Raw genomic sequence first — 14,946 nt, 5'->3', positions numbered from 1 at the left:
CTCTCACTGATCCCAGGCGTAACCATGCAATTGTCAACTATTCCCCTCGATATGATCAGGGACTGTATAGTTGACGATGACTAACTCAACCCAAGCTCCCCACTTAAGCTCCGACGATAAATACCATCTTTCACTGCTTCCTCAGTTCCCGCCACCATGGCCTTGCATATAGACCACAGAGACCAATTCCCCATATCCGCCTGGGCCGAAAAGCAACTCTACCTCCTCGACAAAGAACAAGAAGCAGAAGCCAACTCCTCCAAACTTGCGGGCACCGCCGCCTCCGTCTCCCCGTCTACCCGCCGCACCCTCCAAGCAGCCGGGTACGCCCTCACAGGGCTCGTGCTCTCACAATGCCGTACTGGAATGGGCGGGCGTGTTGTCGGCGAGTTCACGCCCGACCCCGCGATTTCGTCTGCAGGCACGGATGAGAAGCTACGGCTAGGATCGCATGGCATTCGCGTTGGAGATGTCGTTCGCGTGAATACCGTTACATCTGGAGCTGCCAAGAACAAGGACAAAGAGAAGAGTGGCGATGGGGCTAAGGATGGACCAGAGGGAGTCGTCACTCGTGTCTCGGACAAGGGTGTTTGGATTGCGTTTGGGCAGAAAGGGATGGGTCGCCCGAAGGACGAGGATGAAGCCATTGAGCAGCTGTGGAGTAAGAAGCTGTGGATGTATGTTTCTCTTGTTGTACTGCCAAAGAAGTTCTCACTAATTCAGATTGCAGCCTTAAACTCGCCAACGATGTCACGTATCGACGGTGAGATGATTTGACCCGAGTCCCTTCTGGCACCTACTAATTCACGCTAGGATGAAGCAGACGATGACGAAGCTCAAAGAGATGAAACAAGAGGCATACACAAATTTCATCGAAATCGCATTTGGGCACAGTTCTACATCACGGCCCGAGTACAACCTGGACGACGTCCAATTTGTAGACCCCTCGCTGAACGACTCGCAAAAGCACGCTATTTGCTTCGCGCTGGCTTCCAAAGACCTTGCCCTCATCCATGGACCCCCTGGCACAGGAAAGACGCACACGCTCATCGAACTTATCTTGCAGCTGGTTCAGCGCAAGCAACGGGTGCTGGTCTGCGGCCCCTCCAATATCTCCGTCGATAACATCGTCGAACGGCTGGCTCCTACCAAAGTCCCCGTCGTGCGCATTGGTCATCCGGCGCGCTTGCTTCCCTCGGTTCTCGACCATTCGCTCGAGGTCCTGACGCAAACCTCCGATGCGGGAGGCATTGTCAAGGATGTTCGCAAGGAGATTGATGCGAAGCAAGCTAGTATCCGGAAGACAAAGACCGGCCGGGAAAGAAAAGCGATTTACAATGATCTCAAGTCATTGCGCCAGGAGTTCCGCGAGCGGGAGTCCAAGTGTGTTCACGATCTGGTGCGCGAGAGCAGTGTGGCTCTGGCTACACTCCACGGTGCCGGAGGACACCAGTTGAAGCAGCAGCAATTTGATGTGGTGATCATCGATGAGGCGAGCCAGGCATTGGAGGCCCAATGCTGGATTCCGCTGATATCTGCGAAGAAGGTTATCCTTGCTGGTGATCATTTACAACTGCCTCCGACGGTCAAATTTAAAGACCCTGTAAAAGGCGCAAAAAAAAGCAATGGCAAGGAAACCAAAGACAACGAATCGGCTAACCCCGAGGACAACAAATGGACCAAAGACGTCTCGCTTGAGACGACACTGTTCGATCGTCTCCTGTCCATGCACGGCTCAGAAGTCAAGACCATGCTAACTACCCAGTATCGGATGCATGAGAAAATCATGAACTTCCCATCCGACCAACTCTACGAGTCGAAACTAATAGCCGCAGAAGCAGTCAAGGCGCGTCTGCTGATCGATCTACCCTACGAAGTCGAAGATACCGACGACACACGGGAGCCTCTCGTCTTGTGGGACACGCAGGGCGGCGATTTCCCCGAGAAGACCGAAACCGATGATATCGGCAAGAAGGAGGCTCTTCTGGGCGAGAGCAAAAGCAATGAAATGGAGGCGATGGTCGTGGCTCGACATGTGGACAACCTCGTTGACGCGGGGGTCCACCCCGAGGACATCGCCGTCATTACCCCGTACAACGGCCAGCTCGCGGTTCTGTCGCAGAAGCTGCGAGAGAAATATCCCGACCTGGAACTCGGCAGCGTTGATGGATTCCAAGGCCGGGAGAAGGAGGCTATTGTGGTTAGTCTAGTGCGCAGCAATGACGAGCAGGAGGTTGGGTTCCTGCGTGACAAGCGACGTCTCAATGGTAAGTCAGCTGTCTTTTCTGCGTGAGAGAGTCACAGCTGAGGTTTTGGCTGAAGTGGCAATGACGCGCCCAAAGCGCCATCTTTGTGTCTGCGGGGACTCGGAGACTCTCAGTCGGTGAGTGAAAACTCAAATACCCTCCTATTATTCTACAAACAGGCAAATGTTAATCAGAGGTTTGTGGTACAGAAGCGGGGTGAAGTTCCTCAAGGACTGGATGGGCTTTTTGGAAGAGCATGCTGACTTGCGCTATCCCGACGCTGGGGAGCTACTCCAATCAAGCGTGTAGTCAATCGAATCATGCAATCCATGTCTCTGTATAATGAATTAATCGCGAGATCATTCCAATCCCTGGGAACGGTCGATCTCGGTTTGTGAGATCTGTAGGCACACACACTTTTCGTTCAAGGTTCGAGGTTTGACTTTCCAGCCGCGCCGCACGGTCTTTCTCATCTCAGGGTCCGCGCGCAGCATCAAGATCCGGAGCTGGTAGCGATAATGCGGGACTGCAGCACCAATGCCTAGACAGACAAGCTCCTATCAGGAAGGCGAGCCCACACCGTGCGCCGGCCAGATAAGGCACGCAGAAACGAAACGGTGGGCGAGACAGCACAACACAGCAGCCCAATCTAGTCCAGGCTAGCCTAGTCCAGTAGTCCAGCCGGCCAAGCGATGATCTACATTACGGCGGATGGGTCGGAGATACTTTACCAGAAGCAGCATCCAGTGAGGGGTTGATCCAAGGGGCGACAGGAAGGACAGGAAGAGCATCCCGGTCAGAGATTCATATTCGTTGAGTTGTGCCACTCGGTCGTCTCAGCTTGGGGGTTCGGCAGTGGGTGATTCGTCGGCGGGAGGCCGGTCTGTGCGAACGGGTTAACTAACCATGTGGTGTTTCAGACTGGGGAAGAGGAATGCTTGTTGCCAGGATTGTAGAAATAGCCTGCTTGGTAGAAGATTCAGTCTTGAATATCTGCTATCAGCATCATTCGTCTTCCTAGGCCGTCCACCACAGCTGTTCTGGCTGGGTCTACCTCTCGTCCCCTGGCGACTACAGATCTACTGCATTAATGACACCGCGATCATCATCATTCTTTTTGCTCCGAATCCTGCTACGCCCACACGCACCCCACCTCTTCGGGAACCCCTCCAGAACTGGTCTCGGCATGACTTGATTGCGACCTGGTCTGGATCCGTTTCGGTTGTGGCGTGAAGAAAAGGGCCCAGCCGCGGTGTGGGGGGTGACCAAGTTAGTCTTGCAGATTCCCCTTTTGCAACACCCACTTCCTTTCCTCTCTCTCTCTCTCTTCTCGTCTCTCGTTGCCTTATTCTCTCCTTGCATTCATTTTCACCTCGTTGTTTTCACTTCCCTCTTTTTCCCCCCCTCTTCTCTTCCGATCCTTCTCTCTTCCTTCCATTCTCTCACTTCTTCTCCCCTTTCCCTGGAACGGTCTCGCAAACGCCGTTCCGCCGGCATATCCTCCACGGTACTTGCAACTATGATCCTGATTACACCTGGCCATGTGCGATCTCATCCTGTTTGCCCCTGCTTGGTTTCTGCCCTGACTGACTGGTTCTCTCCCGTTTGATAGCTCCGTTCGATTCCCCTGCGACTCGTTTAAGGCCGTCCCCTGGTTCTCTTCCGGGATCCGCTGAGCGGGTCCGAATCATCTAGTTTTGCTTTGCTTTTTTTCTCGACATTCGCTCACTACAAATTCCTTTTTCGTTTTCGTTTTTCTGCGACGACTTTATACCCCCATGTTCTGCGACCGACAGCAATTCCTTGTAATGATCACCACCGAACCGTCTTTCTAATCCGTCCGATCTTCTCCCTGTGACCGTCGGCCCTGATATAAGTTATGTCGAGGAACGCCGATCCGCGGTCAATTGGAAGTCCCGGTAGCGATTCAGGGAGTCCACGACACATCTCCATTTCCTCGCCTTCCGGCCAAGAACTCTCTTCGTCTGCGCCTGCGCCTTCCTCTTCTTTTTCGCCTGATACCAACCACTATGATACCGCCCTGCCGCCCATCAGCAGCTTCACACAACCTCCCATAGCGCACCGTCGGACAGGAAGCACCCTGAAGACCGTCATGCGCAAGATCTTCACTCGGAAAAGGCAGAGCCAGCCGGATTGGTTGGAGGAAAGCCCCCATGAGGTTCATTATTCTGGCTTTTCGCCGCGAAAGTCTGGGCCTGAGGCGGAAGGGAAGTCGTTTCTGGTTGTTCCCACGCCCACACCTCCCTCGGAGTCGAAGCGCAGTAGCCCTCTTTCAGAGGAAAACATGAATCTCGCGGAGCGTCATCTGTCTCCCACAACGGCCACCCACAGCCCATTGGGGTCCCCGGGCTTTCCTCCGCGCCGCCGGCGGGCTACACTTCCCAGTGTGGTCTTTTCTGATGATGGATCTCGGTACGACGAGGTGGCTCCAAGTGCGGTTTCTGACCCGCAGGACGACTGCTCGTACATGCCGGATCTGTCGCGGCCACCCAGTATCATGCATGCTCGCAGGCGCTCAAGAAGTACAGAGGCTCTACGAAGACTGGTGAGCGACGAGAGCACACGCACTCCGTTCCCCTCCGAGCCCCGGCACACCAGACAACCCAGCTCCAAGACGCCGCCGAGAGGATCGAGCTCTGCTAGTGGCCAATCTCGCAGACCGTCCACCGGAACAGCAGTGACCAGTGTCACTCGCGGGTCCGCGGATCCATCGCTCCCCGACTCAGACCAGCATGCCGAGCAAGCCAGTCTGCCTCCGAATGTCGGCAATCTAGTGCATACCATGCAGCAAGACGACGGCCTCACCCTGGAGCAGCGATTGACCACGCTTGAGGTCAAGTTAATCGACCTCGAATTCGCCATTGCCCGAATGCAATCGCACTCCATCGACAGCTCCAACAACAGCGCAGAGCGATCCTCAAGACAGAAACACGCCCCTCCCCCAGACCCATTCTCCCCTCTTGTGCGCAACAAACCATCCTTCCAAGGCTCCGAGGACCGCGACAACTCCCCCAGCCCGCTCACAACCACCGTGCATGGCGGTGGTCGCCCTCTGAGCACAGCAACCATCCGCCCAGACACAATGCACTCCCGAACCGTCCGCGCAGCAACATCAACAACCTCTCTCTCGGACTACAACGGCGTCTCGATCGAGCAATATAGCGCCCTGATCACCCTCCTGCGCCGCGAGCAGACCGCCCGCCGGAACCTAGAAACCCAGGTCGCGGGTCTGCGCGACGATATCCGCCATGTGCAACGCGCGGCTCTGCACTCCATGGAGCTAGGCACTATGTACCCGATTCATAGCGCCGAGTCCCAGGAGTTCTTGCGCTTTCGTCGCGCGCTCGATGACTCAGATACGTCTTCGCCTATCCATGCGTCGGATGAGAAGCCCAATGGAGGCACTTTTGATAGTGACTCTGATTGGGACCGTTCGGATAGTTTGCAACGCGATGATCCCTTCGGGTATCCTAAGTGGGAACGCGGTCAACGCGTTGTCACGGCTCCGATGATTTGATCTGATTGTTCTCTGAGAACCCGGTAGATCAAACCAATTGGCTGCCTCGCTGAAGGAGTTGAGGATTTTGTTGCTTGTACAGCCTGCCTGCCAACTCCAGCAGCAAGGGTTATGATCAATTCTCTGGACGCGCACGGAATACGTTCTAGACTTCGCACATGGTTCGAGCGTAACTTCCCGCCTTGCGACAGGATCGCACCTTTCCTCTCCCATCACATACACGCAATTTTTACTTTCTTTCTCTGCCGCACGGCGCTTTTGTCATTTCGGCCCAAGGGCTGGCACAGCATGATGTTTTTCTTTTCTACGTACAATATGCAGTCTGCCTACATGTGATATGTGCATAAGCAATTCAAAGTTCGGTTTCTATGCCGTATGAGTATCGTATCCATTGAGTTTCTATTCTTGTAATTGACAGGTTGGCGGTAGATGGGTCACAAGGCTTAGCACTGAGATAAGGGTTGGTTTAACCGTACACCCCTGCTATTCATTGCACACCTCCTAGTTTGCTTGCACACCCATTCCATATCAATTAGTGCTAGCGTGGAAGGTAGTGTACCTTTCTCTATGTACCCGTGATCGGACAATACAGAGTAAATACGCATCTGCGTATCTATGCTCTAGTGTTCCATAGAACCACTACCTTCCACCCTCATTCCCACTACCAAAAATAAGCATTTGAAGCGTGTCATGAATGTCATCAACAGAAAAGCCTCTCCTGATAACGTCCTTGGTGATTTTATATAGGATTTAGAGGCGTGATGGTGCCATATCACGGCCGGCGAGCTACGGGTTGGGGTCGAAAGGAGAGGAGAGAATTTTCGTACCAAATGACACCTCACTGACGCCTCGATACCACCAGGGGTACATAGGGAAAGATACACTATCTTCTACGCTAGACCTATTTTGTACGGGATGGGTGGGCAAGTAGACTAGCGGGTGTGTGATTAGTGGTAGGGCTGTGCGGGTAAAGTGACCTGAAAATAATATGTCCCCGTTCGAAGATAGTTACACAAAGGAACACTATCAGGATCGAAGTATAAAAAGAGGGTTTTGAGACATCAAAAACTAAATAGATCCACATGACTAGATCCACTTAGATATCCACAGACATATCCACATACATAGAGCTTCACGTAACAGAAACGCTGAAAAAGAGACAGCACAAATGTGAAAAAAGTGACTATGTACGTACCACCACCCTCGAAGTTAGGCAAACGCCATCAGAAGTAAAAAAATGAAAGTTTTCTTATGTATTAAAAGTAAATAAATCTACGTACATCAAGGCTCAAGTAACCGACCAGCAAAAGCGTAAATCACGCCGAATCGGAGGCACCGGCACTGATCTTGGCACCGTCCTCCGTGACACCAATGGTGCTGCTCACGGATTTGGTCCACTCGCGAACCAAGTGGCCCTTGAGAATGATACCGGCCATGATGAGGTCAACGAAGAGAATGAAGAAAGCGCCCATGCCCCACATCCAACCGGTACCAACTGCCGCCTGCCACTGAGTCACGATGAACACGGACATCAGACCGAAGGAGACTCGGTACGCATTCAGCGAAACCGAGGCCTCGACGGGGTTGTTCAGGAAACACTCGATGATATAGTTATAGCAGACGGGCAGGGCGAGCAGAGCGCCGAACCAGATCAGGAACCCGCCCAGCGCCAGGACCATATAGTGGAGGTGGTACTCCAGGCCGGCGCCGTAGATGCCCAGCCCGATGGGGAGGATGATGCTCGGCAGAATGGTGTTGGCCAGGCGGTACTCGGTGTGCCAGGTGCCGCCGCGGCGGCGGGCTAGCATGAGTGGGATCTTGTCGTTGAAGAAGTAGCCGTAGACCTGAGCGGCGATGATGCCGACCCAGGCTGTCATGGTGAAGAAGGCCATTTGCAGCGAGGAGAATCCGTAGCCGCCAGCTTCGACGGGGGGTTGGAGGTAGGTTGCTAGCGTGGAGGCTTGCATAATGGGAAGACCGAGGGCAACGAAAATGTATGTGCCCGTTAAAAGAGTGATGGGAGAGAAGGTGATCTGGAAAGGAATGATTGCGCGGCGGACCTAGAATAGGGAATTTTGATTAGTTTTTGATTTTCCTTCTTGCAATTGTAAATATCTTACCATTTCCTTGCCCTTGCCGGCAGGCTGAGTTTTCGTGCCCGGTAGAAAGGTGGCCACGCGTCTTGCAAGCCAGTTCTTGGGAAGAGGATCGCGACTGGGCTTGGTGCCATCGCGAGAGTAGGTGGTATCCTCGACGAAGAGCAAAACAGCGATGATAGCACCGCCGACGGGGCCGAGAGTCCACCAGAAGACATAATCCCAGGGGTTTGTCTCAGCAATGAAACCGCCGAGGGTGCCACCACCGACGACCGCAAAGATGATCAGGACCTCGAAGACGGCAAATGCCTTGCCACGCTGGTGCAGAAAGAACATGTCCATGATATACCCACTGCCTAGGATGGCAGGAATACCACCGAAAAGCCCGCAAATGAGACGCGAGATAGTGAATGAAATATAGTCATCTGGGCCGGTCATCTCACCTGCCCAGATCTGGCAGGCAAAGATAGCCACCAGACTCCAAAGGACGACAGCGCTGCGACCGATGACTGCCACAAAGGGAATAAAGAAGAAGGGCCCGGCAACCCAGCCTGCGAGGCCGGCTGCAACAGAATTGAGCAGGGCCGCGGGTGTGCTGTGGTACGCGGGGACTTGTTCCATGAACGTGAGCTGGTTGGAATTGGGCGACATCTGGGCTGCAAAGCCAGCCAGACAGATGGCGATGAACACGGACAGCTTCTTGAACATCGGCCAGTTCTGCAATCCCGTTAACATCGCGATTTCTGCATAAATGGGCTTCTTTCGCTCTTACCAATGGATCCTCTGGATCATCGCTGGGCTGAGGAACGAGGACAATGCCATCATCGTTCTTCTTCGAGGCCAGTGAGTCTGTCTCCGTGCCCACCTCCGGCGAGGACACCTTCGCATCTCTGTCTGTCATGCTCATCGTGAATGCCAGCGCGTGGATGCCACGTTAGAACCAGGGTGTAATGAGAGAAAAAAGGAAAGATCGGAGGAGAAAAAGAAAAGAAAAGCCAAAATAGAAAAGGAAAGTGGGTGGGATTTGGCCTAGAACTCGACTGAAATGCCGGAAAGTTCTTGTCTAGCTGCAGGACATCTCAAGGCCCAATTAGTCCAGAGATATGCAGACGGGGGCCAGGCAAATGTAACACCTCAGCCCGAGGCATGAACTCACAAAGTCTGTCTTGGGGCGCCTGCAGACTGTGATTCGTTCGCAATCCCTTAGATCCGATGCTAGTTTTCGACCGGTCGCGAACTAAGTTGTTAGCGACCCCTGGGATGGAAGTGTGTGGATTGCCTTGGCAAATCTAGTTGAGATGCCCTAGTAATCTATGGCGTTCCGTGGTTCCTGGCGGAGTATTGCTGTTACCCTTAGCACATCCCCCTCACTTGTATAATCCACATTCGGACGAGGGACCGAGCGAACTAAATGCTAGTGGAACATTTCAATTGTAAACGAACACGGATTATTCTAACATAGCCATTGACCCTTAACTCCCCGTTTTTACAATAAAGCCATAAGTTACAGTACAGTTTTCATACTTGCCTATGTTCCTCCACGCGTGGACTGTGTGGCGAGGCGGCCCTTCGGGTCTCGTTGGTCGGAGGTGCTTCGAGGGGCCAGTTGGTGGGTGTTGGAGGTTCCCCGTCCGATCCATGCCCTTGGGTTGTAACCACTTCCACCGACATGGTCTTCATGATACCATGTTCGTCCGGAGCGGCCCACAGGTGAGATTGGCTGTCGCCGTCCGATTCCTTTCCGCGGTCGTCCACGGTATCCAACATGCTATCGATCATTCCGTGGCGGGAGCTCCGGCCGGTGCGCATCGAATGGAGGGGTAAGGATTGGGAGATTTGGCGCGACTTGGATCGGGAGTATTCGGTCGACATGGAATTGTGGCCGATCAGCGGGCGGACGGACGGCGCAGCTGCAGCAATAACACCCAACGTGGCTTCCAGTCTAGATCTGAATTAGTTTGGATCGTTGCGCGAGAATCTTGCGTTGATCACTTACACTGCCCATTTGAAAAGGTCGACAAGATCCCCTAGATGGAGAGTTAGCGTTTGTTGATCCTGTGGGAGTGGTATCCCTGTATCCCTGTAGGATGGATATCACATACAAGTCGGGTCGTGTGTTGCCGTCAAACTGGGAACAAGTGCTGTGCGAACGATGGCAAATGCGCCGCTCCTGGAAAGGTATTCGGTCAGTCATGTTCAGAGATCATTCTCAAAGGCGGGGAACCTACGCGAATCCCAATGCCATAATGCCGCAGATACCAAACTTGACTCGGCGAGGGAGTTTGACATTCCACAGGAACATGATCGGTAGGATCGAGAGAATGAAGTCGGTCGCGGCAGCGATTGCTACAAGTATATCGTCAGCTCATACCACCTGGATCCAGAGAACAGAAAAAGCATACATCCTTGGGCAATTCCGGTGCCGTTGATCACAGAATCGGGCCAGCAAGTCCCCTTAATGCCCTTGTTCCAGTTGTACTCCACCGGGGTGCATTGTGGGAAGATAATGGCGGCGTCAAGGGCACTGGTAATCGTATTAAATGCGATGAAGCACCAAAAGAAGACTTTCCACTTCTTGCTCGTGAGACTAAACGGTTCCTTTTGTTAGTTGATGGTGGATAGCGAGGCTCAAGAAGGAAAAAACCCACAAAAGTCGTTTCAAGAATAGACTGATGGAGATCTTCAGGAAGATCGTCGAGAAGATCAAAAAGAACTCGGAGATGCGCAGAAGCTTCACGCAGTAGGCCGCTCGAACAGGATCGAGGGACAAGAAATGCCGCCCGAGGCCATACTTGGTTGCTGCGATGACCAGGCCCATGACCACAATTGCACACACCTAGTGCGGGATTTCGGTTAGATACAGAGTGGGATGAGCCTTGGAGGGAGACACGCACCAGCGCAAGCACATTAAACACATCATCCCATCCAAACATTCGCATCATAAATCGGCGCACATAGAGTCGTAGGCCAGTGAGAATGAACGCAACGACTGTGGTGAGAATCGTCGGAACCAAGACATCAATGGCCCGAGAGTCATGGTTCTCGGCCAGAGGCGAAGCGGACGCCATTGGAGAGGGTGGGCGACTATGCCGGTGTATAGTGTTGTTGGGTCGTCCGAGAGGACAGTTCTACATGTCTTCGCGAGAAGAATGTGAGGGCCAACGAAGAACAAATATGATCAAGGGATCTGCTGCACTCATATGGTTTTCTCTCAAATCCAACTGACAAGGTTTCGGGCAAACTGTAATGCCTGATCTCAGGTACGAGATTGGTACCATACACAATCCTTGGCTTCTAGTGGATCCTTCCTGCTCCTTCGCGCCGCTGAGGACCCGTGGATCATTGCTGTATAATAAAATCCACCCCTGAGATTCATCGATCGATCGAGAGCCAGTAGATGGGGTACTAGTCTCCGTAGCATCGGGCCCATGTTACCATCAGCTGAGAAACGACGCACTCCGCCAGGTTGTGTTGGTCTAGGCTTGTTCTAGCTCCTCGTCCGATTGGAGTGCTTCGGTTGAACTCGCAATGTACACTCGGTGAAATGGCTGTATTATTTTTTGTGTGCGTCTGCACCGCGCCTCTGGTCGTACTAACTTTTACCGAGCTGCAGGCCGGGCCGCCTTCCCTGCAGGGGTTCCTAGGCAGAGCGCCATCTTGGGAGCCGAGGGATTTTCCCAACGCCATGGCTATTCTTAGTTTGACGCCTTGAACCATGGAACTCGATTCACAATGACAAATTGGGGCCCGATGTCATGATCTACGTTAGCCAGAGAAATATCGTCGGGGGATCCTCTGAGAACTCGACGATCTATCAACACTAGGCTGCTAGGGATGCCCAGCCACTCCACCCGAGGAGTGGGGTGAGGTGTCACTTTCGCATCTATGGCCCTGTACAGTAATTATTGAACGACCGGAAGTGTTACCTCGGGATAAGAGTTCCTGCATGGTCTCGGACCATTAAAAGTCTATTTTTGTAAATCCAACAATAATTTGCATTGTAAGAGATAGAGTTGGTACGATACGGCCAGGGCGCACTCCTTCTCGAAAGGTGGGTGGCCAATCGGGATTCTTATCGATAATTTGGGCGTCGACGCTATCGATGTCGATCGGTGCCGCTTCGGATGTGGACAAACTCGACTCGTTGGATCCGAGCTGGAGCCAATTAATCAATTCAAGCGCATAGTGGCGTTCGGTTGCCCCGACTTACATAACTGTATTGTGGCCATTATCAACGGTATTCTAATTAAACCAAATTGGGAAAATGCATTCCCCACCGGGTATGTCTCTCCTCATTCCTAATCACTGCCATCCTGCGCAAACCCCCACCTGGTGTCACGGTCAACCTTCAATCAAAATAATAATGGGCAGCGCATCGTCCAACAAGAACTTCACCGTCACCATTGTTGGTGGCGGAATAGGTGGTCTCACTCTTGCGGCTGGTCTTCTCCGCCGCAATGTCCCCGTTCAAATCTTCGAGGCCGCCTCTGCTTTCACCGAGATCGGGCTAGGGCTTTCCATTGGCCCCGCGGCTCACCGTGCCATGCCGCTTATCGACCCCCAAATCCGAGAGATCTATGACTCGCTGGTCACCACGCATGCCGATAGTCCTGGCTATGAGAGCTATGCGCAAACGTGGTTTGAAGTTGTTTGGGCGAGTGGCGTCCACGAGGGGGAGTTATTGATGGACCTCAAAGCTCTCCCGTCTGGGCAAACAACGCTCCGTCGCGCAAATTTCCTGGAGGCCCTGGTTAATTTGATTCCGCCGGAGATTGTACAGTTTGGCAAGCGGTTGGAGAAGCTGGAGGAGACGGCCGACGGCGTCAATCTGTTCTTTGATGATGGCACTACAGCTATCGCAGATGTGGTTGTCGGCTGCGATGGAATCAAGTCCAAAGTAAAGGAGTCCATGCTGCCCGAAGAGTCGAAAGACAAGCAGCCTCAATATAGCGGCATGTACGGCTACCGCGCTGTCTTCGACATGGATGAGATGGTGCAGGCTGTCGGCGATCAACGCGCCAGGGTCTCTACCATGTACATCGGAGACGGGGCATATGGAATCTCATATCCGATCATGAGGGCCAAAAAAGTTAATGTCGGACTATATATTCTCAAGGACACATGGGACTGTGATACTTGGGTACGACCGGCAAAGAAGGAGGACATGCTGCGAGATGCCAGTAAGATGGGCAGATACTGGAAATCGCTAGTCGAGGTATGACACCAATTTCCGGTCTCGGAATAAGGGCTAACCGAATATCTTGTTTTAGCACATGCCCGATCCTTCCCAATGGGCCGTCTTTGAGCACCCTGCCCTCTCGACGTACTCACGATCTCGAGTGGCCATCCTCGGGGATGCCGCGCACGCCTCTACGCCACACCAAGGCGCTGGAGCTGGGCAGGCGATTGAAGATGCGCTTGTACTTGCAGAACTTTTTGGTGATTCCCGAGTGAGTTCGGTCAGTGATGTCAAGGCGGCATTCAAAGCATACGACGATGTCAGACGGCCTCGAAGTCAACGCGTGGTCACTAGTAGCAAGGAGGGTGCATATCTCCTTTGCTTGTGTCTGGACGGAGTTGGAGACGATGCGGAGAAATTGAAGGAAACATTCCAAAAGCGACTACGTTGGCTTTGGGACCTGGATGTACAGGCACATGCAGATGAAGCGAAACAGAAAATGGTCGAACATATGCGAACATAATGTGTCATACTGCGGGTCTAAATACAGGAACCATGAAAGGTGTGTTGCATTTCCGAGCGTTTTTGCCTCGGTTTATATAGACTCATAGCGATCTTCCTTTTTTTTTCGCCAATATAAAGACGCTTAATTCTATCTACAATCTATCGTGTCTACAGACCTCTCTGCCTTGGTGAATTTCTACGGTTCTTTTCCCGAATATCTCAACGGCGTTCAACACGGATTAGGCTTACCAAAGCTTTGCCAAGGTGTGGGGTAGGACAGCTATCCAAACAAATGGTGATACCTCGGCTTTCCAACCATATTTAGGCATCCAAATACTGAATAAAAGCCCGCGGATTACTCGGAATTCTATTCATTTGCGCGACCCAGAATCTTACAAGACCATGGCAGACATCCAAATTTCCGATGAAGCTCTGAAGGGCATCCAAGATAAAGTGGTTCTGATCACGGGTATGTCAGCAATGTTCTGCGAATAGGTTGATTTAACACGCTCGTTCCAGGTGGCTCTTCCGGTATTGGCAGGGCTACTGTAGAGCTATGTCTCCATCTCGGCGCGAAGGTTATCATTGGCGATGTCAACCCGCCGCGGCCCGAGTTCCCCGAATCGGAAAACCTACGGTTCTTCAAGGTTGATGTCTCAGAGTGGGAGAGCGTGCGCAGCCTATTTGTTCAAGCTCAAGCGTGCTTTAACCGGATCGATCATGTATTCGTCAACGCCGGGGTTGGTCCCACGACGGACTTCTTGGATGAAACACTGGATGAGTCGGGCCAGCTGGCTGCTCCTAACATGCGGACCATGAATGTCAATCTCACGGGTGTCATATACACGCTCCGACTTGCTGTACACTTCTTTAGAAAGGAAAAAGATACTGCAGCAGCGAAAAGCATCGTCCTCTCAGCGTCAGCCTCGTCTTTCCAGAACTTCAGTGCTGCCGACTATGGAACAGCCAAACACGGTGTATTGGGAGTCCTGCGCGGTGTCGGGGGTCAAATTGATTCCAATATTCGGGTGAATGCTGTCGCACCATCCTGGACAGCGACTGGGATGGTTCCCACCGAGGCCATCCGGTCCATGGGGGTGGCAGTTCAGGAGCCGGAGGCTGTGGCTCGGAGCATCGTGTTGCTCTTCGCTGATCAGCAAAGATATGGAGAGGTTATCTATAGCTGGGATGGCAAGTTCAGGGAGATCAACAAGGCAAAAGGTGGGCTACTTGACAGTGCACTAAGCGTCCTTGGGGACCTTGTCTCTGAAGATGAAGTGATGAATAAACTCAAAGCGGCGGCAGAGGCAGCGAGAGCAGCAGCGCAAGCAGGACAGTCCTAAGGCAGACATCTAATTCTGGTCCTAACATCTTGCTCCGTGG

The 14,946-nt window shown here is 52.8% G+C and overlaps 6 protein-coding genes across 6 annotated transcripts; 4 read left to right on the top strand and 2 right to left on the bottom strand.

The window, feature by feature from the left end:
- Positions 1-156: 156 nt before the first annotated feature.
- N7474_005518 (putative DNA helicase) lies at positions 157-2,555 on the top strand (the record flags this gene model as incomplete). The annotated part of the gene is made up of 5 exons (XM_057196933.1): positions 157-677; positions 731-763; positions 814-2,267; positions 2,323-2,383; positions 2,456-2,555. 5 exons carry the CDS (start codon positions 157-159, stop codon positions 2,553-2,555), a joined length of 2,169 nt encoding a protein of 722 aa, XP_057054329.1.
- A 1,570-nt stretch (positions 2,556-4,125) lies between these two features.
- On the top strand, positions 4,126-5,784 carry N7474_005517 (uncharacterized protein; the record flags this gene model as incomplete). The annotated part of the gene is made up of 1 exon (XM_057196932.1): positions 4,126-5,784. One exon carries the CDS (start codon positions 4,126-4,128, stop codon positions 5,782-5,784), a length of 1,659 nt encoding a protein of 552 aa, XP_057054328.1.
- A 1,316-nt stretch (positions 5,785-7,100) lies between these two features.
- N7474_005516 (synaptic vesicle transporter) lies at positions 7,101-8,787 on the bottom strand (the record flags this gene model as incomplete). Its single annotated transcript, XM_057196931.1, has 3 exons — positions 7,101-7,844; positions 7,905-8,597; positions 8,653-8,787. The coding sequence occupies 3 exons, from the start codon at positions 8,785-8,787 to the stop codon at positions 7,101-7,103; spliced, it is 1,572 nt and encodes a 523-aa protein (XP_057054327.1).
- Positions 8,788-9,398: 611 nt separating this feature from the next.
- On the bottom strand, positions 9,399-10,948 carry N7474_005515 (uncharacterized protein; the record flags this gene model as incomplete). The annotated part of the gene is made up of 7 exons (XM_057196930.1): positions 9,399-9,822; positions 9,877-9,907; positions 9,983-10,050; positions 10,109-10,226; positions 10,283-10,467; positions 10,529-10,716; positions 10,775-10,948. 7 exons carry the CDS (start codon positions 10,946-10,948, stop codon positions 9,399-9,401), a joined length of 1,188 nt encoding a protein of 395 aa, XP_057054326.1.
- A 1,295-nt stretch (positions 10,949-12,243) lies between these two features.
- Positions 12,244-13,582, top strand: N7474_005514 (uncharacterized protein; the record flags this gene model as incomplete). Its single annotated transcript, XM_057196929.1, has 2 exons — positions 12,244-13,095; positions 13,151-13,582. The coding sequence occupies 2 exons, from the start codon at positions 12,244-12,246 to the stop codon at positions 13,580-13,582; spliced, it is 1,284 nt and encodes a 427-aa protein (XP_057054325.1).
- A 383-nt stretch (positions 13,583-13,965) lies between these two features.
- Positions 13,966-14,906, top strand: N7474_005513 (uncharacterized protein; the record flags this gene model as incomplete). The annotated part of the gene is made up of 2 exons (XM_057196928.1): positions 13,966-14,032; positions 14,083-14,906. The coding sequence occupies 2 exons, from the start codon at positions 13,966-13,968 to the stop codon at positions 14,904-14,906; spliced, it is 891 nt and encodes a 296-aa protein (XP_057054324.1).
- Between the last annotated feature and the right edge of the window lie 40 nt (positions 14,907-14,946).

Source organism: Penicillium riverlandense (assembly GCF_028828495.1).
Source record: "Penicillium riverlandense strain IBT 135883 chromosome Unknown utg000003l_segment0_segment0, whole genome shotgun sequence".
Classification (NCBI taxonomy): Eukaryota; Fungi; Ascomycota; class Eurotiomycetes; order Eurotiales; family Aspergillaceae; genus Penicillium; species Penicillium riverlandense.
Note: the sequence above shows the minus strand (reverse complement) of the source record. Positions and strands in the feature narration are given on the sequence as shown.